The following is a 22,566-nucleotide window of genomic DNA, read 5'->3' as shown; positions in this document are numbered from 1 at the left end:
TGTGTGAAGGCTGTTTGCATATGCATATAGCATAATAATAAACTGTAGACTGTTGCTGAGCAGCCCAGTAACCACAGGCTTACTGGTTTGCCTGCAGTAAATAAAGCAACAGTATGCTGTTCTTCCCAAACTACAGCAAAGGTAGCAGAAAGACAGAATAACTGTAACCCATCAATAAAATTCAGGTCACAATTGCTTGTTTTAATCAAACTTTTATCTTCCGTGCTCTTCTCTGTATCACTCTTGGTCTTCTGAGTGTTCTGGTTTTGAAGAAATCTGTGTAAATAGGAGAGGAGAAAAAAAAAAAGGTCATCTGTCTTTAATAGCTTTGCCTTGAGTTTGCCACAAGCTTTTGAGAGTAGTATGTATCTAAAATGGGATGCGGGTATATCTAGTATCAGTTGCTGCCTCTTTGCATGTGTAGACTGAGACTCTTCTCACCAATAACTCTAGACACTCGAACTCCCAGCAGAACCGTGAGGGATGCCTGGGAAGCCTTTCTTTAGGAGGCTGGATCACTTGTGTGCATCAGTTTGCTCCCTTACTAAATTTGTGGTTAACGTGCTGTTGCGGAGTTTTCCACTCTACTTTGGTGGGGACAGCTAGGTTGCCCTGCCCTTTTGCATTGGCAGGTAATTTTAAACTTCAGCAAGACACAAAAACCCCCTTCGAACCTCCATGTAATGGAGTTTGCCATGCTTATAATTCCTCACAGAATAGGGCAGGAATTTTTCTGGCTAAATGTCTGTATCTCTCCTTCAGACCTCCTGCTGTCCCCTCTCTTGCTCAGTGCTGCTTTCTCCCCATCCGGTTTCCCATGTGTGTACTCAGGAATGTTTCAAGGCAGTGTTATCATTCCGAAGGAATCTACTGTGCGTGCACAGGCTATGGAGGGTTTTTTTCGGCTGTTATTACTTGGCCAAATCAAACCCATTTTCCACCTGGATACCGAAATGTAGATCTCTTCCCTCAAGACCATCTCCCTTCCAAATAGAGGCTTCCAAAGCACCAAGGCACTAAAGCGGTTTCTTAGATTGCTCAAGAATTTTTTAATAACGGAGAAAGGTGTTAGTGTTTCTGTTCACAAGAGAAAGGCTTTCTTTTTTTAAGTTTTTTTTTTTTTCTAATGAACAAACTGGATTGCAGCAAGGTTTAAAAGGAGATAAAAATAATTGTTCTTGGCTAGAAATGAGGTATGGAGACTGCTTCCAAAACCAGTGAAAGCTTAGGAAGATGTGTTAAAAGCAGAAGAACCTTTAAAATTGAAAATAGGTAGCTAGAGCGTAGAGTACGGCCTATCTATAGACAGATAGGAAAGTGCAGTGGGTTCTGTGTGATTGAAACCTATACCATCTGCTTAAGAGTGAGTTTAAAACTTGACGAGGCAATACAGAGTGTTTGCTAGCAGGGGTTTGGGACTACTGTGTGCAGAAGAGCTGATGTACAGCAAATGCTATGTAGTTACTTTTTATGGCATTGGATGGATGCAGTCAGCAGAGTGTAAGAGTGGGAGTCTGGAGAAAGGTGAAAAGGAGGTTGCTGGTATAGCAGATTGTTGTGTGCCTGTAAGTACTGCATCCAAGCTGTTATATTCGCATGGAGCTTTGAGTGAGGCTTCCACTTCGTGCAGGGAAAGCACTTTGAAAGTGCTCATAACTGGGAGGTGTTTTAGGACAATTCATTACTGTATTTAGATGGGCAGTGGGAATGACTGGCTTGAGAGGGAGGCAGGGAAGGGGAAGTTGTGATCACCTAACCACCCATGGGTGTGGATGTTTGTAAAGGTTATTGCTAGTTTACTACACTAAAGATGATTTTTGAGAGTTTTAGGCTGTGCAAATAGGAATTTGTTAACCTTAAAGCTATTGTGACATCCTCCTGCCTTAGCTCACTATCTCTGATCTGTCTCCCGACATGCACTAGAATCAGAACTGACTGTTGTAAAGGGCAAACTGATCACACAACAGATCTCAGTTTTGATGTTCCTACTTCCCTACACATGAAACTCCCATGGGTGTGACTGGAACAATAGGATTATTTTCCAAATTATTTTTTATTGTAGTAACGCCCAGGACAGCCTTGTGCCAGACATGGCAGACATGGAATAAAAACTTTTCAATTTAAATAGCAAATTAACACGCAGGCTTTGGGTTTTGTTTTTCAGACTGATTAACACTTTGAATACCCAGGCAGAGAGGTTTTGTACGGCTTTGTTTTTGTTGAACCAGGACCTCACGTGGCTCATCTTGGGGATCTCTGAGCTGGGCAAGCAGACGACAGCTTGCTTTATCTACTCTACACAAGAGAGCCCGGTAGTTAGTATGACCTGGCATATCACTAGAGCAGTTACTGGAGAAAAGTGCGTTGCTCTTGGAGTACAGGCATGTTGGTAGGGTGCAGCTTTCCCCAAAAAATCTTCCTGGAGCACCAGCAGTAGTCTTGTCTCGGGCCTAATGCAAATGCTGGCTGATGGGTACCTGAACTTCAGTTGCCTCACTGAACGCAAGCAGCTAAGCTGACAACTCAGAAAGGCAAAAGAGGAATTGTTGATCTCAAAGCAACATAAGTAGATGGATTTGTCTAGACTGGCTTATTATTTCTAATCACCTCCTGCAGCACTGGAAACATTAGAAAGCTGTAGGGTTTTCTTGTATTTGAGGAAAGGCTGTTTCTTTCACAGTTTCAATGAGGATGTTGTCATGTCTGGCTCTATATGGCAGTCACCTGAAACAGAGTGATGTGGAATAAAGCTGAGCCTGCATGCTTATTTCAACTTCCCTCTAGAAAGAGGTCCCCTTGGCTCATGAAATCTGGCTCATGAAAACAATGATGGGCAACCACATGGTAGATAATTATTCTAGAAAGGTCTGCTGCATAGTCCCCTCTATGCTAGAGCCCACGAACTCCTTTACAAGTTGCTCAACAAATTGAAGACCTACACTGAATGAAACGATTGTAATGTGCCACAGGAAAAGAGAAGGAGAGAGGGCAGGTGGAAGAAGTGTTGCTAAAAGGGTTCTGGGTCCTGTTTACCTGGCACAGCTGTCTGTACAGGTTTTTCCAGTTGCATCCTAATGCTCGTGAATCTGAAGGTGATGCTCTGAACTGCTTTTCAATGCACTTTGCACCCACAGGACACTGCTCTGAGTGTTGAAATAGCTCAGGAAAACAAATCTGTATTCCCTTGAAGAGAAAAAGCAATGTTTTGTCTGTGGGATCTCCTTCAGTATATATTTTTTTTCCTTTTAGCTATCAAAAGGGTGTACCAGTCTCCAATGACAGTAATGTCTCTGCTGTTCAGCGCCAGGAAAAACCTGAAACATGCATGTTCCGTGGGCAGATTAACATCATACAATTAATAAGAAGCAATGACTTGATGGTGCCATCCTAATTTTTTTCTTTGATATGCTCAGTGGTCTCCTTTTGACATTGCCTTTTGTTCTTCTTGTAATTTGTGGGTTTTGGTGCCAGTATAATGCTAATGAAAAACACTACTTCATTTAGGCGAAGTCCCTCTGTTCCTGTCATGCATGTGGCTTTCATTGCTGCTGGGAAGTGCTGTGAGAGGGCTGAATGTGAGGCACAAAGATGCACATTTCTCTGTACAGAGCTCTATAAGCAAAAAAAAAATAAATTCAGGAGCAGACCTTGTTCAATCCTTGCAGACTGGCTGTTGATGCATGCAGATACAGGCCCTGTAGGGCTAAGTAAGTGATTTGAAGGAGATGCTGAAAACCAGCAGGAGCCTGATTTGTCTGTTTTGGAGGACTCAAATTGTGCAAAGTGTTGTTTTGTTATGATGTAATGTAGCAAGGGGAATTAAAGACAGCTATGGGTAATGACTTTATGGATGGTGGACGAGATTCTGTAGCCACAACAGGAGCACTAGTAAAGCACAGGATGCTGTTATAGGGATGCCGACACCTTATGCTAATTTCCTTGATGTTTTTCTCTCCATAAAGGTTTTGAGGACGAGCAGGCGTGTGTCAGTGTTCTGTTTTTCCACTTAAAATTCCCCCTCCACCTCCTGCTAATTCAAAGTTAGAGTTTAATTCTGAATGAATTTATGTTGGAGTAAACTTAGAGGCACAGACTTTGATAAAAGTTAGTTTTGTACTTTAATGAAGATCACGGCCGTGTTCTCAACTTAAGCAGTTCTAGATAAGATCTTCAGAGGAAGACACATAGTCAAGTGCCAAATTTCATTTTTGAACACAGGGGTGTATTTTGGACAAACAGCCGGTGTTCCAAATCCCAGCTCCATACTTTCAGTCAAGATCTTAAGGATGTTTTTTTCCTTGACCTCACCCCTATTTCAAGGTCAGGCTTTCTAGGAACGAACAAACCAGTACTACGGTTGTATTGGCAATATGAAGGCAGGAGACCAATCTACAACCAGGTTATCCAGCTGTGCAAAAATGTTTAGACTCAGGTTCTTCTTTTGAAAGGGTCTAATTCAAGGAGCTTTTAAGTTGCAAAAATGACATACTTGGTTGTAATTGTGCATGATTTCCATGCTGCGTGGATGTCGAATGCCAAATTCCATCAAGTCAGTCTAATTTAACAAAGACAGATTCCATGGATATTTTTGTACATTTCCTCCTTCTGTGAACACTGGAAACCACTGTCTTCTCATTGATTGCGATACGCTTGGGGGAGGGAACAGCAAAACAGTTCAGTGCCTAGAAGAATGCCTGTAAAAGCAAAGCACTTCAAAGGAGTCAACCCCCCTTTTATTTCTGAGCACTCAGTCATGGACTAACTTCTTTCATTTTCATGATGAAGGTAATTATGGTTCAGGTCAACCATATTTATTGTCTGATTCAGTTGGAACATGCCACTGGCAAACTGAGAGGAGCTGGGTAGTGGGTATAAATCAGAGGGATTTATCCTAGAAAAATACTCCTTGTGCCTTCTCACCTCTTTCCTCTTATGCATGCATAAACAGACACATAGGCAGAGAGGTGCATGTATTGAATGTGATTAATTTATTTCCAATATTACCTGACTGCTCAACATTTTTTAAGTCCTCACCTGCCTTTGTTATATTCTGCATTTATATAAGTGCTGATGTACAGGGTGGATCTACTGTACAAATGAATCAAGCGTGTGTAATAGATGAGTGCTATCGTTTTCAGAGCCCCTCCTTTGTTAGTTACAGCAGTTGGAAGGTGCCTTGTGAATGAGGTGGGGGATTGGAAGAGAAGAAGAATGGTCTCATGGCTGAAGAAGCTGAATGCTGCTCTGGGGAGCTGGATTCCCTCTTTGTCTCTGAAAAAGAGTTGCACCCGTGGCTCCATACTATTTGGCTATTCTGCTTCTAGGCTTTTGATAATTCCAGTAGGGAGAGGTTTTTCCCTTAACCCCAGTAACTTCAATGGCTGCAGAAGGATGAGGCAAAACTTTGTGCATTTTCCTATGAACTGAAGTGAGTTCAGCCCTCGAGGCAATGCTGTTTGGAAGGTCAACCATGCACACAACAAAGCAAGGAAAGCACAGTTAAATGCGCTTGGCTGCAGAACTTGCTGAAGATTAAAGCTGTTGTGCAGACTGAACTGCATTTCCCTCCTAAGGTAAAGATTCCTCTAGGACTAAACTCCCTCCAGCAGTCTCTGATAATCCACTTTGTGTGGGAAAACTTGAGACTGTTATTGGCAACTGAGTATTTGAAGTGCACTAAGCACAGAACATATTGCCCCTGGGGAAGGGTTATGCTATTGGGAGGTACCTAGATAAATTGTCCCATCTTATTCTGCTAGCCAGAACTTATTTTTATGGTCACTTGTTTCAAGTTCTTATGGGGTGGGGGTGGGATGGGGTGTGCAGAAAGATTGGGGCTCCTTCCAATCTTTGTCTGACCAACATAGAGCGAGAGACCTGGAGCTTGTCTTATTCCTGTTCATGCCTCTGGCTCTCTGCTGCTTCAAATGGCTGCTGCTGTCTGGCTTCAGAAACACCAACAGTCTTCCAGTTTTATTCGTTTCCCAAAATGAATGGGCTGTTACAAAGATTTTTCTCCCTTTTTCACAGGAGTCAGGGTAACCTCTATTAGTGACTATGAAGTACTCAGTGGGAGTAAGGCATGCGTAAAACATCAATATTGACAACAAGATTACTGTGGCTTGTCACGTCTTCTGACTTGCAGACCTCTTAAAACTTTGTGATGGAAGAGCAGACTCTGCTTTGAACTGAATCTTGCCATCATAAGCTTGTGTACAGCCATGCCCTCGACCCTGCCAGGTGGTCTTTCATGGATTCCTTAGCAATGGTTCATCAATCTACAGACCTGACTCAATCCATCAGCTCTGAACATTCTAATATTATGGAGACTGGTGTTCACAACTGAGTTTTGTAGCTGGCTCTTTGCCGAACAACAAGCTGAATGACAGCTTTGGATCCTAAAACCTAGTTATCTGGGGAGAGCATGAATAGGGTCAAGAACAGGAGAAACTTAAGCCCAGCTTGGTTTTTATCCGAGCTTTCCAGTGACATGTGATGGGCCTGTTTCCTTTTTAGCTAGGTCACAGCAGTAAAGAGTAATCTGGTCATAGCCAACTGAATTAGCTGGTAAACTTGATCCTGATGAGAGTCAAAGTGCATTCGGGGAGGTGTGTATTTGTGAGTAAGAAGGGAATAATGTAGTTACGTAGAGCTGGACGGCTCAGGAAGAGTTACCCCAGAGAGCCTGTCAGCCTTTGAATCTGGATTTCTTGGCATGTGGAGGGCAACTTCTGCTCCTAGCCTCTGTGGAGTATATAAATAACTAACCCCTCCTAATGATGGGCTCCAGCATACAATGTATGGATTGCTGTTCTGGCAAAGCAAGTGGGATGCTGTACTATTTATACAGAGAAAAGGGCACAGTTTGCTTTCATTGAGTCAGAACAGCAACTTTTTCCCAGTGAAAGTCAGCGACATTCTGATTTTATTGAAATTCCTCTCTAGGATTGCAGGGAAACTGATAGCTCCAGTGAAAAACATTATGAGGAAACTTGGGGAAATCTATCTAGCTATCAAAACATTCCTACTGTTTTCTGTGCCCTAAATGTTGATCTCTGCTAAGTATAACACACAGTGTGTTATCCTTATGGAAACAAAAAGATAATTCAGTGCAGTTGTTTACACAGCACAAAGCTTTAGGGCAAATCGCAAGCATCAGAAATGCCAACCTTATTGAGAGACTTGTGTAATATTTATTAGGAGTGGGGAGGGTCAATTCATGCCTAAGCACATGCAACAGGTGCTGATGAAACAATCCTACTTATAAAGTCTTCCCCCACCGGAAAAACTTTACTTGCTTCTGTCTTGGACAGTTAAGTCTTTGTGATTCAAGCTTTTGTGTTTGTACTGTGTGGCATGTTCTTTCATCGGAATTACTAAAACCTACACTAAATCTCCATTTTACTCTCTAAAACTACACTAAATCTCCATTTTACTTAGCTCTATAACAGCATAAATGGCTTTGTTCAGAGTCTAACTGGTAGGATTGTTTCCACTGAAAGCAGGGAATTTCATCCTGGTAGGAGCATGGTGTGCTGTAGCCATGTCCTTCACTCAGCCAGAAGGTCCTGTGTGTGGTAGGTGTTGCCTGCTGTAGGTCTGTCCTTAAGAGGGCACGGCAGCAAGTCAGTTTTTTGTGTGGAGCTGAACTGTCGTCCCACTGAAAGAAGTGATTAGGCAAGAACGTAGCTGCTTTAATTTTCAAGTTGCACGCTCCTGATTAAACAGGCTACTTGCTGAGTCCTGATCAGTTCAGCCCAGTGGTTTCTGACATTGTTCGGTTTGTGATCACTTGTCCAGTCAAATGAAGGCTACTAACAACAAGTTGGCTTTTCTCTTGCAAACCCCTTAGAAGATTCTCAAGGGACCCCCGCGAGTCTAAGAAGCTTGGATAAAAGCCAACAGTTTGGACTAGGAAAGAAGCAAATGTTGCTTTTGGGGATGGCTCTGTAAGTTTGTCGGGGTGTGAGCCTTTCTAGGCATTTGCAGTGGGCGAATGGGCGGAGGGATCCTTACATGCCCTTTGAGTGGTGGGCTTAGAAAACAGTACTGTGCAAATCCAAATGGTGAGAAGGCAGGAAGAAGCAGCTTGCTGTCTGTCAATGTCTTCCTGTCTGTGAAATAATTGCCCTAAGCTAATTTAGTCATGCTAGCCAGGAATTAAGCTTTGATTTGTGAGTATATGGCTCTTCTGGAACTTACAGTATTTTAGCTTGAGTATTTGTTACCTTATGCTTCTCCACCCTCTGCTGTCCGTTTTCTCTCTTGCTGTAGGATTACAGGCTGTACAGACATCCCGAATCCCCAGGGGATGAACTGTGCATCCAAGTAAGGCTTCTGATGAGGGGCGCAGTAGGTTCAGAAAGCTGGTGGGGTGCAGAATACGGCTTCCTGCCTGACATCTGCCTACAGATACAAAATGCAGCTCAAGCTCCATGTGTAAGTCCAGCTGCCCTTTGAGGTCCTCTCAGCCTGCTCTGTGCATGCCCTGGAAAGTCAGGTTTTCTTGTTTCCTCTGGTGTCCAGGTGCCTGAAGCCATGCATCGCTGCTCTTGCTGAGTGGGCATCTGCTGAGGGAGGAAGGGTCTCTTTAAGCTCAGAATAGTAGTTTTCAGAGTATCCCCAAATGGAAGCAAACTGTTGAATTTGTTGCTCTATTTAGCCTGAAAGGTCCACAGTAACCTACACAGTAAATATGATTGGGTATCTGCTGGCATCAACACTCATGTTCCCTTTGGAACAATATGTTGTCAGCTGTGATCAAGACATGAGATCTTGGTCTATAGCCCTGGACTGAAAGTTTCTAAATCAGTAGTTTGCAGGCCGTGGTCTGCAGATCCTCAGTTTTCCATGAAAGTCTTCCAAGAATTAAATAGGGTGTGAGAGGAGGGTGTCTCTTTGGGAACGGCTGGGGAAAATGGACCAAGTGAGACTTGTGTTTCTAAGCTTCCACTGAAGACTAATTCCACGAGATGCTGCGGGGCATCGTGCTAAATATGCTGGTGATGAGCATGCATGAGATCCAACAGACCCAGCCCTAAAGGAGCTGCTATTTGGATCATTTTGTTTGCTTGCTTGGAATATTCTTTTTTTTGAATAAGCAGCAATATATTCTCTGCCATCCTGGATGCATGCCAGTAAAAGTCCTAAACCTTTCTTGCTAGCATCTGTATATAATATAAAGGGTCATTTATAATCTCCGTAAGCCATGATGGGGCCTTTCGTCATGTTGTCTGAAGCCTGCTTGCATTCTGGAGACTGTTCTTGCTGACTTTTGGCTTGCAAAGAGAAATCTTGGGGTGGTTTTGTTTGTCTGTCTGTCTACTTTCTGTCATAGGCACTGGGCTATTATATTTACAGTGAGTTCCAAGCTATATATCCTAATGCATCTTATGATCAGCTATGTTCCTGTCTTTGTCTCACCTGCTTCTATGCCACAGTTAAAAACAAACACCTAAAAGTTGCATTTGTAGGCAAATCATGCTATTTATGGGAAGCCAAGAGTGTAATGTTTTGCAAATGGGAATGTACCTTTCATTCCTGGGAGGGGTACCTTTGTAACCAAACTCTTCCTTCTCTTGGTAAAGAGAGAAGTTAGAGAAATCTGTATTCCTGCTGGATTATCTGAGTATCTTTGGGCTCTGACCATTTCTTTTGCCCTTGTGACCCACGCTGTGGTAGCTCTGCTTTAGAGAAGACTCTGAGAGTGCTGAGGTGACAAGTGTTGTGGTACTTTATCACTGTCACTGCATTCTTGGCGCTCCTGCTGAGGAGGGTGGAAGGTTGTCCCTAGATTTGAGCAAAGGATCTGTTATTTTCCCATGGGCTATCAGTCCTTTTCATCCTGGCAAATTCAGGTGATGACTTCAGGCAAGGAAAGCAATGAATGGAAAGCCTTGGCCAAGCTTCTCGCTTCCTGTAATGATTGCTTCCTTTTATAACAGGTCCCTGAGCAGGTCATCTGAAGAAATGAACCAGGGAAAGCATTGGGTTTCTCCCCCCACCAATATGCAGGCTTCTGTCCTGTGCGCTGTAGTGTGGGAGCAGCCTTTACCTCCAACCAGCCTCCTAGGGCTCCGTCACTAGATTGTAATGAGGTCTGTCCAGCGCGTCTCTCTTCCAAGAAAGGCTTTTCCAGGGCAGAAATGACAACTTGACTGCCAAATTCCTTGGACTTCCGAGGGCATACGTGTACCTGAGCAGCTGCTTCCTAGGACCAGGTAGAGCAGAGGTGCAAGAGACCCTGCTCAAACAACAGCAATTTTGAACTTGTTTGGAAAGCAAAATCTATGTGATCTGTGTGCATGTCGGCAGCACCCACTGAATGAAAGCCCTGGCAAAACCAGCTTTGTAGGTAGATTAAAATAATCAACATTTCTTGCAGTTATTGACATAGGCAACCTGCACGCTACCATCTGTTTAGCTCCAGATCCACAGAAGTAGTGCTAGACTCACAAGCTGGTTGAAAATACTCCTTGCAGGAGCAAGATGATGTTAAATTTGGGTCTCTGCAAGGGAAAGCTAAAGAGTAGTGGTTAGTTTCCAATTTCTCCTTAGGAGTTGCAATTTGGAGCTGCCGTTATACATTAACCAGAGCAGATAGGCTGCCAGATTCCCTCTGGCAATTGTGGAGTCTGCCGCCAACGCCTGCCTTTCTCTTCTGCATTGTGTAGGGTTGTGCGGTGGTGTTCGTCTTTGTTCACCTTACCACCTCGTTTGCCTTCAGGAATATGAAGCTCTCTTGTTTCAGCATCAGATGTGGATGGTTTTGCTCAGAATGCAGTTGAATTCTTTGTCTGACACAACTGCTTTGTGTGTACCCAAGAAGTGGGACAGGTTGTCTCAGAAGCCCAACAAAATCAGTATTAGAGTGAAAAAATCAGAGTAGGATAATCCAGCTCCACACCACGGAGACTGTACTTCTTCCCAGATGACTCTGTGATGGGAGAAGGCGAGAGGGGGACACATACAAGTTACGTAGCAGTTAAAGCACAGCATCTGTATATAAATACTTGATTTATTTGTGTTTCATTGAAAAGCCAGAAAAATAGTCTTAACGTGAGGGGGAGGCGCTCGTGTCCTTGATAATTATGCTCTGTTTTAAAATGTTCAGTAACTTTATTCTGAATTTGTTAGTATTCATGTCCCTTCATACTCTGTTACATGTTGCTAGTGTGCATACTACTGCTTTGTTCCTCTCCTGTGATAGGACCAATTCCTTTCCTCGTTGCATGTTGATGAGAAGGTTTGTTTTTCATAATTTTAGAACGTATGCTTCTGCCATTATCCTGTCAGGTGCAGTATATGTGCAGTTTGTTTTGCCTGACGTGGAATTCCTTTTGCCTCGAGGCTTGTGCAGAAGTGCTGTCCTTCCAATGGCTGTAAGCACTGTGCTGAAAACATGCTCAAGGTAAATCATACGGAGCTGTGGCTTTCCCATCCCCTCTTGTACCCGCCCTTTCTCCTGGCTGCTTTTCCTTCCATGACCTGCTGGCTGTTCCCACGGCCTGAGGAGATCTTATCCAGCAATACCCATCTGAACAAACCCTATGACTAAGACTTGGAGAGACAAAATGGCCGATTGCACCATGTGTGCATGTGAAATTAAAAAGAAAACTTTACTTTGAATTATCATACTTCCAGTTTTTAGCTCCTGTCTTTGTTTCTTCTGGTTTTACTCCCTAAACTTTGTGCAGAAATTGTGTTGAGCCTGTTAAAGGATCTGCTGTCATCATGTGATCTGAAGCTTCATTAATCTTATCTTTTCGGCCCCGTTTTGCCCTTTGGTTCAATGATGTAGATGTTAGTAGAGACATTTGGGTACTAGGGTGTCTGATCCCTATATATACACAACTGATCCTCAATAAATCTGAGACATGTGGTTTTCTAGGACGTCCTTGCCAGCCTGGGGTCACTTGAGATGTAACTGTAGTTCACGCTTCCTAATCATAGAATGATTAGAGTTGGAAGGAACTTTAAAGACCATCTAGTTCCAACTCCCCTGCCATGGGCAGGGGCATCTTCCACTTGACCAGGTTGCTCAAAGCCGCGTCCAACCTGGCCTTGAACACCTCCAGGGATGAGGAATTGCAAGCAGGTTTACAGTGAGCAGGAGCAGTGTCTGCAGGGAAAGCTGCATGGCTCTGCCTTTACACAGCTGATGGGCTTGATGGCACTGTGCAGAAAGCCACCCTGTCTCTGGGTGCCCCAGTTTACCCGTCTGGCTGTAGCCGAAGGTTCGGTGAACAGCCTGCTGGCCCCAGCTTGCCCATTGTGGTCTGCAGTGCTTGGCTCAGCCGCTGGCAATTGTACCTCCTATTCATGGAAATGAGAGTTATCCAGAGAGCAGGGAGTCTCCTGCGGAGATAGGAGGGGAATCCAAAAAGGAAACAAAATACAACAAATGCTGTAAATGGCAAATACTGGAAAAATTAAACTGTCATGGGGAAGTTGGATTACGGAAGGAGGAGGGGGATGTACAGGTGCCTGTTTCCACTGTGTAAGCAGTTTGATTTTTGGTATGCAAGGTTGGTGAGCCGCTGTGGTACTTGAGGAAGGAGGGATCACCTGCACTGGGGGATCTTGCTTTAAGATGGATGAGGAGCCAGGACGCTTCTGCATGTGCAGCAAATGCTTATGCAAGCACTTTGTGTGTTTTGGAGCACAAGCTGGTATCTCCACTTCCCATTACTGACCCCAGTTCTGATCCCCAGTCAGTAGGAAAGTGGCTCTCAAACCTGTTAACTACGTTGAGGTTTAAAAGCAAAAATATGAACCAGTGTTTGGCAAATATGAATGATGCTTGCAAGGGGAAAATGAAAGTATCCTTTTTCCCCTCTTCAATCTTGACACTTTCAGAGAAGATGGAAAAGGGTTTATGGGTCCTGATTCTCATGGCTGACGCTGCAGTTCCTGCCTTCTTGTACACCTTACAGTGAGGAGGTCTCTCTCGCTCTTGATTTCTTATGAGGCAGCATAATACACTAGTCCCTCCCTCGCCTGCATTTTCTCTTGCCCGTTTTTAGACTGTAACCTCACCAGGACAGTAATATGATTTGTTTGGCACCCAGCTTGTTAGAGCCCTGATGACAATGGGCTTCGCCACACCAAAAAGCAGAATTTTCCAACTCGAATGTTGTTCAGAATGGCAGGAGGCTGGGGAATGATACCATAATGAGCAGGATGAAATTAGGACCAGTACAATGGCAACTGACTATCAGGAGATTTGGAACACTTATTTTTTTTCTTTCCTTTTTTTTCTAAAGTCCTATTGTTTATGATAACTAACAGAAATAAATTATGAACTGTAAAACTCTGGCCTCTGAGGACTAAGCAAGAGGCGTTACTGGATCTCTTGTGGTTCAGGTTGGCAGAAGCAGGGAATCTTTCTGCAGCTATTGAGAGGGTGGGGTGAGAAATGAAGACTGCAAGTTAGGCTAGCTATGGCTGGCAGAAGAAAGAACCCCACCCCCAGATATTTGGTCTGGTTTTACTGCAGTCTGATATATGTTGCTTCAACTTGCTCTTTAACTGGGGCTAACAGTGTCCTTTCTCTCTGCAGGCATTGGTGTCACTATACGGTTACACGGACGGTTTCCTGCCAAGTGCAGAATGGGTCAGAAACGGTGATCCAGCGAGTTTATCAGAGCTGCCGGTGGCCAGGACCTTGTGCCAACTTAGTGAGGTAAAAATCTTCATGTCTCATGTTGCCAAAATTTTCCTGCACTTCTCATTAAATTGGTTAGCTTTTAAGTACTGCGTGGATGGTTGAGATCAATGAGTCAGATGTGATATCCTGATTCATGGTGGCGTAACTACAGAATGCCACTGGTGTTAGCTGCAGAGTAATTACATGTGGAGGTAAGTGCAATATTAGGAACATGCTATGTGAAATAGTTTAGCTTGGGTTGTAATGACAGTTTGTGCTTCACACAGGAGGCTGCTGCTAGTCAGGCATGAAGCTAAATAAATGTCAAGTCCGACATTGGGTAATGTGACTGAACAGGGTTAGTAGGGATGCTGGACCAATGGCACTATGTGGCTTGTTGGTATCAAGTCCTCATACTTGAGTCCTTAAAGGTAATATTGATCACATACACTGGAAAGCTTTGATCAAATTCCTTGCAGCTGATGATGGACAAAAGTAAGGTGTGCTGTACCTTTCAGAGTGGAATTTCTTTACAACACCTCTTACTCCTGCATCTCAATATCCTTTAGAGACATGCATGAAAGCAGTCTCCTCTCCCCAGATGAGAAACAAAGCTTAGAGACAGTGACTTGTCAAGAACTTGCCCTAAGCCTGCTTTGCCTTTCAATCAATTACATCTGGGGACCCACCTATGTTAAAGGGAAAAAAAAAAAGTGTGAAATAGCTAGCCCCAGCTACCACCTTTCAGTATGCAAAGTGGCTTTGTATTGTTGAGCTTTGCCTTCTCTGAAAGACGTTCTCAGAGCAGAATAGTGTTACCCACCCATCTGGGAATTGGTGCAAAAAAGCCATTGTGTTCTAAATTTACACCTAGCTTCTATAACAATTTCCCATGTAGACAAGCCCATAATTTAGCTTACAAAGCTTAGTCATTTTATTGTTAACAATTCACCCACAGGGCACTGATTGAGGTCCTCTTGGACTTGACAACCTAGCTAGACTGTGGTTGAACTACCCACTTAAATACCCAGAGATACACCTTCCCAGTCTGTCCTTGTGACTCTTCATCTGGAATTCACATTTTCCATGTGGCAGTTACCACACTTAGTTCTCCAGTTTCTACTTGGCCACTGGTCAGTCTAAGTTTTTTCACTTGTAATATATCTGCTTTGGTGTCTCTTTGGTCTTGTTTTATGCAAGGCTGTGGTTGAAACACTTAATATTTTACGCTGTCATGGCCAAACTTCTGTTGAAGCTTTTTAATTTCCCAGACTTTTTACGCACATAATTGTCATTAGAAACTTGTGAGCTTTCACCTTGTCTCCTAAACTTGCCAAAAATCTTGCTTATTTTTCCTTGTTAACATAACTGTAGTTTGCTAAGTACCAAACAATTGATCATGTTACTAGCAAAAATCCTTTTTGTGGGCTCCTGCAGTTACTCATATACATTGATTTTTACATTGTTAACCCCGAGATTTTTTAGCGTGTGCTGTTGTGACATTGTTATTCATGGAACGTTTTCAGTTTCAAATGTAGTTTGGTTCATTTGCCTGACGAGTCCAATTGTTTGGAGACAATGCAGAATGGCAGCAGACTTCTCAATTTTTCTTTCTATGTGAAAATATCATGGAAAGAAGCTGGGGTTATTGATATTTAAGATCTCAGCTGGTGAAAGCTCAGCTGACAGGAGCTGCATTTCTGGAAGATGATCACCATGAAGAAACCTACCAGAAAAGATGGGAGGACACCAATGCTCTGTTCCCTTTGCAAGTGGGAGGTACTGCAAGTGAAGCAAATGGCACCCTTCCAAGGAAATGACTATACTGTCCATCCTCTAGTCATGCATCGTATGACATTCTTGCATGAAGCAGAGGAAGACCCTGAACCCTGGACACTAACTTCATGGAAGTGGAAGCAAAGAATCCCTTGCGTTGTTAAATGCCTTCTTTATGTCACCAGTCTTTGAGCATGTTCCTGTAATATGAAGGAGCTTCTCTGTTTTTGGCTATGGTCCTTAGGGATTGCCTGCTGGACTGTATCTGCTCTACATGATGTGTCCAGCAAGAATGTTTCACGGGGCCAATGCTTCATTCCCATCAAACAACGTTGTTTCTGTTTCCTCCTTACCTCTGTCTTTTCAGGTTTTCTGCAAGTCTAGCTTCTGGTGATGTCAGGCTTACTCCAGGTCTGGTAGTGGCTAGAAATGTTCATGCTCTCTATATCCCTGTGGTTGTTCAGGTAATATAAATGTATCTGTTTTTCTTTTGCCAAAAAGACAAACTTAAAGATCTTCTGGCACTCTCCTGCTCTTCTCTATTGAGATTTTCTGGTGCCTGAATTTGAAGGGGGGGTACAGCCAGATTCATATGGTGTTACACTTGACTGTAAGCAGTGCAAAATGTTAGTAAGACACTGGCATTATTTTGGCTTTATAGTATTTCTCCCAGCTGCAACTTGAAACAAACTGTTTTCATCTCCTTGTTTATAGGGAGTCAACCATATCTGGGAGAGCTTTCATTCTGCCAGCACCCGTTATCAGGCTGCTCACTAGCAAAAGGGATGCCAGCCAAAAAAAAAGGCATCTCTCAACCTTGTGGTGACAGCTGAGAGGGGCTCTCTGTTAGAGAGGCTCTGCGTACAAGCAGACATCAGTGTGGCCAGACAAGGATTTAATCCATTTCCTGTCTCCCATTCATTCGTGTTATGTTTCTTTCCCTTATTGCACAAACTGCAGCTCGGGGTCGAGCCTTTGACAGAGGAGAATCTGTGAGATCCCCAGCCTTGCAGCTTCAGTTGTGTGATGTCCTTGCTGTCTCTTCACTTGCTCTTGGGAAGCTGGCAGCTGTACTTCTTTTGCAAGAGTGTCGTCATCTTGGCTGGGATGGGATGAGCTGCTCTGTTCTTGCCCTCCACCCCAGACTCTTTATTTAGCTTGGGTGCTGAGTTGCTTTGGAGTAGTCTTGGCTGGAGACTTTCCCTCAGCAGATCTATTCTTGAACTCTCTCCACTTGTGTAGCGAAGGCTTCAGCTTCTGCGCACCATAGGATATGCCTTTGCTTCGTCACGCTACGAAGTGAACAGGCAACTTTCCAGCAGTCTGACTGAAGCTCCTAGTGTACTATAAAAATCACATGCCATTTATCTGTCTGAAGGAAGGGATGAAGTGTCTAGCTTGGTGTTTCAATGGCAACCTAATCTTTGGTTCTCTGCTGCCTTGATGGTTGCACCCAGCTCCCAGCAAACCCAGACATCTGAATTGTAACCCTTCTCCTGAGCAATTGTTTTGCTGCAGCAGCTGCAGGCCAATGCACGATCCTACCATGCTTAGGACACTAAGCTCCTTGAGGCTCACAAGAAAGGTGGTCTCATAGGCCAGGTGAGGATTTAAGACCTGTATTCAATTGCTGGAGCTCTTATGACTTCCTGTGCCTTTGGTCAAGTGATGCCACCTCACCTATAAGACGAGAACAGTACTACTTTTGTCTTACTGTGTTTCATGACTTTAAGAATAGGACGACTTCTTGCTATACGCTAATTGGCCTAATTTTGATTAGAGTATTTGTGTATGACTGTTGCGGTCAGTAAATCAGTATCTCGAGACGTAAATGAATGTGGTGAACAGCCTGGCACATCATGCACTGTTACAGTCTTCAAAAGACAAATGTTTTCTGCTGCAAATTGCTGTTGCTGTGAAAATCCCTGTCTCATCTCTGGAACCATGCTGCTTTAGATTGGGGCAGGATATTCTGACTCATCTCCTACTTGTTTCATCCTAGAAAAAGGAATGTTCCCAGCAAGGTCATGTGAGTTTTTAATCCTGCTACTTTTTGCTGTACTCAGTGCTCACATAACTGTTTCACTCTAGCCTCTGAGCATCCTGTCTCTGCAGCACTTCCTGGCTTCAGAGAACCTGGAGGTTCCCCTGGAAACCCATAGCTTCCTTGTACGGGGATGGGCTCACCTGGTCTCTGTACGTTAGCATGAGCCATTGAACCCCCAAACATGAAGTTACTCATCTGTCACTTCAAACATCACTCAAAGGTGAGAGAGATGGAAGGGGAGAGCATTCTTGCAACACATCAGAACTGGGCTGTGATGCCCTTTCCAACTGATAGTCATTGCACCATTTTTTTCCTTTCAGTATTCTTGCTGGTTTGGCTTATCACAAATGCTTTGTGCTTTTGATGACGTTTTTAACGTAAGCAGGTTACAGATCTTGCATGGATCATTCTTGCTGTTTGGTGTTTTTGAATGTTGCATTTTCTTTTTTGTTTGCATTTAAACTGAGCACATTTCTGCTCCCAGAGGGATTTTACAAGCTAGTTTGCAGAATAACAAAGAAGGAATTCTGCGGGCTCATCCATTTTGGTCTTCTCTGCTTTTGAAGACTCTATTGCTACAGGGTCAGTAAGAGAAGTTGGGGATCTCCCAAGAGATTGGCCCATAGCTGATGTTTCTCCTCATTTGCAGAAGCAGTAATGCCACAGGGAAATCCTTCTCTCTCTCTTTCTTTCCAGTCAATTGAATAATAAATCCCAGAGCTTATTCCAGTACATTAGGGTTGCTATTTGAAGTCCTGTTACACACAAGCTGTTTTTTGTGTTTAATTCCCTTATTTTTCTCCAAGATATAGTCATATTCTTGCAAAAAGATGCCTGCTCTCCCATCCACATACGGGATATAAATGTGTGATAAACAGTGACCCAGGGAAAAGGACAGATAGGGGCTCAGGGTGTGTAAGGGATTAGAGCTGTAGCACAAAGGTGTGCCCTCAGGTTTGGGAACAATGTGGATGGCTGTGCTTTCAGAAGGGGACCTGTGTGCTGCTGGCTGGGCACAGGCGGAGGGCCATCTGCTTTGTAGATTGTGCATAGGTGCAGGTGTCCTCAGGCTGCTAATTGAAGGCCTTTTGATCTTGCCCAGACATGCTGTCTGGGCACTCTTCCCCCTTGCTGGTAGGGAAGTGTAGTGCCGCTCTGTGATAGAGATCTAATTGTTAATAAAGACAGGAGCTGATGATTACTCTAGTGGTGTAGAAACATCTTTCTCTGTGTCCTTTGTCTTTTTTTGGGGGGACTGAGTGTCTGTAAAGTATTGCTCTGTACAACTGGGGATGGGGTGTGCATAAGTTTCTGTTTTCTGACTTTTAGGCTCTTGATAAGTTGTGCAAACCAGACATGCTCAGAGTAAAACAGAGTCCTCTTCCTCCTCTTTGGCAGACAGGACACGTACAATGGCCTCCAACACTCCTGCAGCTGCAGGTTTTGTTTTTTGTCCAGTGTCTACAGGAGCACATTTGAAACTCCTCTGGTTACGTTCTTCCCTAGAGAACTACTGACTTTATGCTTGGGAAGCTGGAAGAGCTGAGGCTCCAGGGAAAAAAAGGAACACAGGTCTGATTCACAGAGTGATGGTCTCTGCCGTGCTTGTGAGTGCAAACATGATGACAAAGATACTCCTTGTCTTTGCGTCAGCTGTGGCACTGGTTTGAGGTGATATTATCCTGTCTGTATTCCATAGAGAAGCTACCTGGTGTAATTAGTGTCTGGTAGGCTTTAAAATATGATGGTCTGTCCGGAGGCGGGGGGTGGGGGTGTTGAGAACCAAATATGTTCTTGATAGCTTCTCTGAGAAATAGAGTCCCTGGGTACAACCATAGGATATTCTTTTCTATGTTGATACTTGCCTAGCTCTTTCCAACCTTCCTTCTTTCCAGGGCAGATAAGTACTTCAAGATTTGGTTACTTAACTTGACGTATTTGAAGTCTGATTTCAGAACACCCTGATTTTCTATAGGGAATTTTAGATTCTTGGCATGCCTGTAAATCAGGCCATGGGCACCAAAAATTAGAGGAACTACCACGAGCTTTGTTTTGATCTTCTTTTAATGTAAAGGTAGCACTTATTTATAATAAGATGGATTGTCCCTGTTCAAAAGACAATATGCCAGTTATGGCATATTATGGATATATGTTATGGATTTCATAAAGGGGGGGGAAGGTATTTCCTGTTTGTGACAGTCTGTCCTGCTTGGGTCATGGCAGAGATCATGCCTTTCTCTTTGACCTGACTTTTGAGGCTCTGATCCAAGAATGTGATGCTCTTTCCATTTCTTGTGTCATGTCTGGCTGTTGTGTTCAGCGATACTTCCTTGAGAGCAAGGGGAACATATCCTTGTGTGCTGAGGCGTGAGACTTGTTGGCTGCTATCCCTCAGCCTCTCCAGTATTTCTACCTTCAAATCAGTTAATCAGTTATCTTGTGCTCCCTCACCAAATTACCACTTTCTGGGCAGTCACTTCGAGACACACAAGCAAGAGACTCTTTCCCAAATGATGGCTGAATGCAGATGAGTTCCTGTAGCTTGTCTCACACTGATCAGGCAGTCTCCAAGGCCAGGTGGGTGTTTGATCTGATCTAGTAACAGCAGTGGCCACTAGTTGAGTGTTTTCTGGGTTCTTCCCTCAGTGTTCCTCCACTCCCTAGGACCTTGCTGTGAGCTTCAGCAAACATGTTGGTAGATGATACCTGTCTCTTGCAGTAGAGTGGCAGGCCCTAGGAGCTTGCTTCTCTGTGAAGTGCCTGGAAGCCTTTGGCTGAAGGAGACTGTGTGTGCTGAGCACATCCTTTGGCTGTCTGGGAAGCAAAGAGGTGCAGGTTGTAGCTCATCCTAACCTCTTCTTACTGTGGTTTTGCAGATTTCTATGACAGTGTTTGTGGCTTGGGTGACATCCAAGGGAAAGGCTTTCTTATTCTGCTACCAATCCCTTCTGCCTGTTGTGTTTTCCACATATTTTCATTCTGAGGCTTCTGATCTTTAACAGGTATCTTCTTTTCTTCTCCTCTTCCCATGTTTTCTTCCTCTCCTTCGGTTGCAATGCTTCAGGTATCAGACAGTGGTGATGCTTTGCTAAAGGAGTTTTCTTTGTTCCCCTCCTGGAATAGCAGTCAGAAATCTGTGTGATGTGATATGTAACAGGAGACCTTGGTGCCATGTCATATGATTGAGGAAAAATGATACTATGAAAAACAGAGCAACTTTAGAGCAAACTGGAGCTAGCAAGCTGGGACCACTTTGCATGCGTGACTGCACAAGCTGAACGGAGCTGCAAAAATCAGGACTCTTCCAGGAAATTCAGGGTGGGTGGTAGGCTGTGACAGCCGAGCTCCACGTTTGTCATGCCCTGAGAAGTCCTTGCTTGTTTGAGGATTAAACTACAGCTACTTCCCCGACAAGAACTGCTGCCAAGATTCCAGTCTGGCTCAAGCCACTCTCCACACTTCATAATGAAGTTTGAGAGAGCTTTAACATCTTGGTGTTGGCAGAAACATGGTTTTAAAATCACGGTGTGGTTGGAGACTAGCTGGCTCTGGACACTGGTAACAGGGCTGGAGACTTTCATCTCAAGGTCAAATCCAGCTGTGGTGTTAGTGACAAAGTCATGAACTTCTGACTGATGGTTTGGGGCTTATGTGTGGAAAGATGTCTTGAGTCCAACGCCAGGACTGGGAGTCGGGAGGCTTGGGTTCAGTTCCTGAACTTTGCCAGAGCTGTTTTGAGGGACCCTCAGCAAGACACTTAAAGTCTTCATGCCTTAGGTCTCTTGGTGAAAAAGCACTGAAGGTCTACCTGTATCAACGTGGTGCCAAGTCCTCACACTCGCTCATGACTCCAAACTCCGGAATACCATTGGATGCAGAAGCGCAAAGAACTAGGTGGGATGAGCTGGCTCTGTCCAGCCTTTATTAGACAAGTGCCTGGAGCGCAGTTGTCAGCATTAGCAGTAACTGGCGTGCTTTTTGGCAACTCGGAGGGTGAGGACGTAATGTTCTCAGGAGGCAGTGTTGCTCTCCCACTGCTCGGCGATGCTGTTCGAAGCGCAGGCAGCCACGTGCTCAGGAGGAAGCTTGTGCGGCCCTTCTCTCCGGTGGCTATAGAAGTTGGTTTCTGTGTTTGGCAGCTGGCATAAATAATCAGCAACAGTTTACTGAGAAATTAGTTTCCCAAAGACTGCGTTAACCACAACTGAGCTGCTGCCTTCTTTCCAAGGCATACATGGGCAGCCTCTCCTGGCAAGCCTTTGTTACTACTCTTCAGAGTAACTACAGAGTAACTGCAGTGTCACCGCAGTGCTGGCCTGGATGTACACCTGTGCCTGCTACCCCTTGGAGGGGTTTTGGATGAGATTCATGCAATTTCTACCTCCCTTCTGGCCTTGTTCCTGGCTGGGCCCAGGGCAGTGCTGCAAGCGGAGCAGGCTGGGGCAGTGCTCCGTCTCCTGGTGGCTCTCGGCACTGCCAGAGGAAGCTCTTCCCCAGAGGTGCTCAGGGCTTGTGTCTGCCTGGCCTTGAGAGAGAAGCATAAAGCTGCAGCCTGCAACACTGTAATCCCAAAGCTTCAGCCTCTCCCTGTGCGTGCCAAATTCCTTTGGCTGTTAAATCAGGGTAGGAATTTTGAGGGGAGCTTGTGGAGTACAACTTCTGTGTTTGCTTTTAGCTTCGTGAATAGCAGCAGTGACTTGTCTGGCTGTCTACTGGGAAAACTCTGATTTGCCAGCTTTGACGGGCTGCTGTTTTAAAGGAAAAACTGGCATTTATGCAACTATTTTGTGTTGACTTTAGAATCACTGGTGCCTTGGGTAGGTCTGCTTGTGTCTGCAGGTAGCCCTCTGGTTTCCAAGGGGGTATGGCAGAACTTGTGCTTGAATTGGGAGCCTGGGGATGCTGTGTGCTGTACACAGAGCTAACAATGTGTCCTGCAGAACCTCGGCTGTGGTGAGGAAGAGTGTAACCCTATTTCAGATGGGGAAATCCGAGGCATGAGGCAGATAGCTGGAAAACGGCTCCATGTAGCCAGTGCTACAGAGCACTGATGTAGTGTTGTGTCATGATGATCTTTGTCACGCTGATGTGTTGA

The 22,566-nt window shown here is 44.3% G+C and overlaps 1 protein-coding gene across 12 annotated transcripts in view; it reads left to right on the top strand.

The window, feature by feature from the left end:
- COL26A1 (collagen type XXVI alpha 1 chain) overlaps positions 1–22,566 on the top strand; it is a 194,873-nt gene that overhangs the window by 27,430 nt on the left and 144,877 nt on the right. For 10 of the 12 annotated variants that reach the window (XM_054209263.1, XM_054209273.1, XM_054209272.1 and 7 more), the window contains one exon: positions 13,562–13,684. In XM_054209263.1, the coding sequence (XP_054065238.1) occupies positions 13,562–13,684 (123 nt within the window). Of the gene's footprint in view, positions 1–11,295; positions 11,411–13,561; positions 13,685–22,566 lie in introns of all 12 variants that reach the window. The other 2 variants (XM_054209269.1, XM_054209270.1) reach the window with 1 other exon arrangement.

Source organism: Rissa tridactyla, chromosome 7, assembly GCF_028500815.1.
Source record: "Rissa tridactyla isolate bRisTri1 chromosome 7, bRisTri1.patW.cur.20221130, whole genome shotgun sequence".
NCBI classification, from domain to species: Eukaryota; Metazoa; Chordata; class Aves; order Charadriiformes; family Laridae; genus Rissa; species Rissa tridactyla.
Note: the sequence above shows the minus strand (reverse complement) of the source record. Positions and strands in the feature narration are given on the sequence as shown.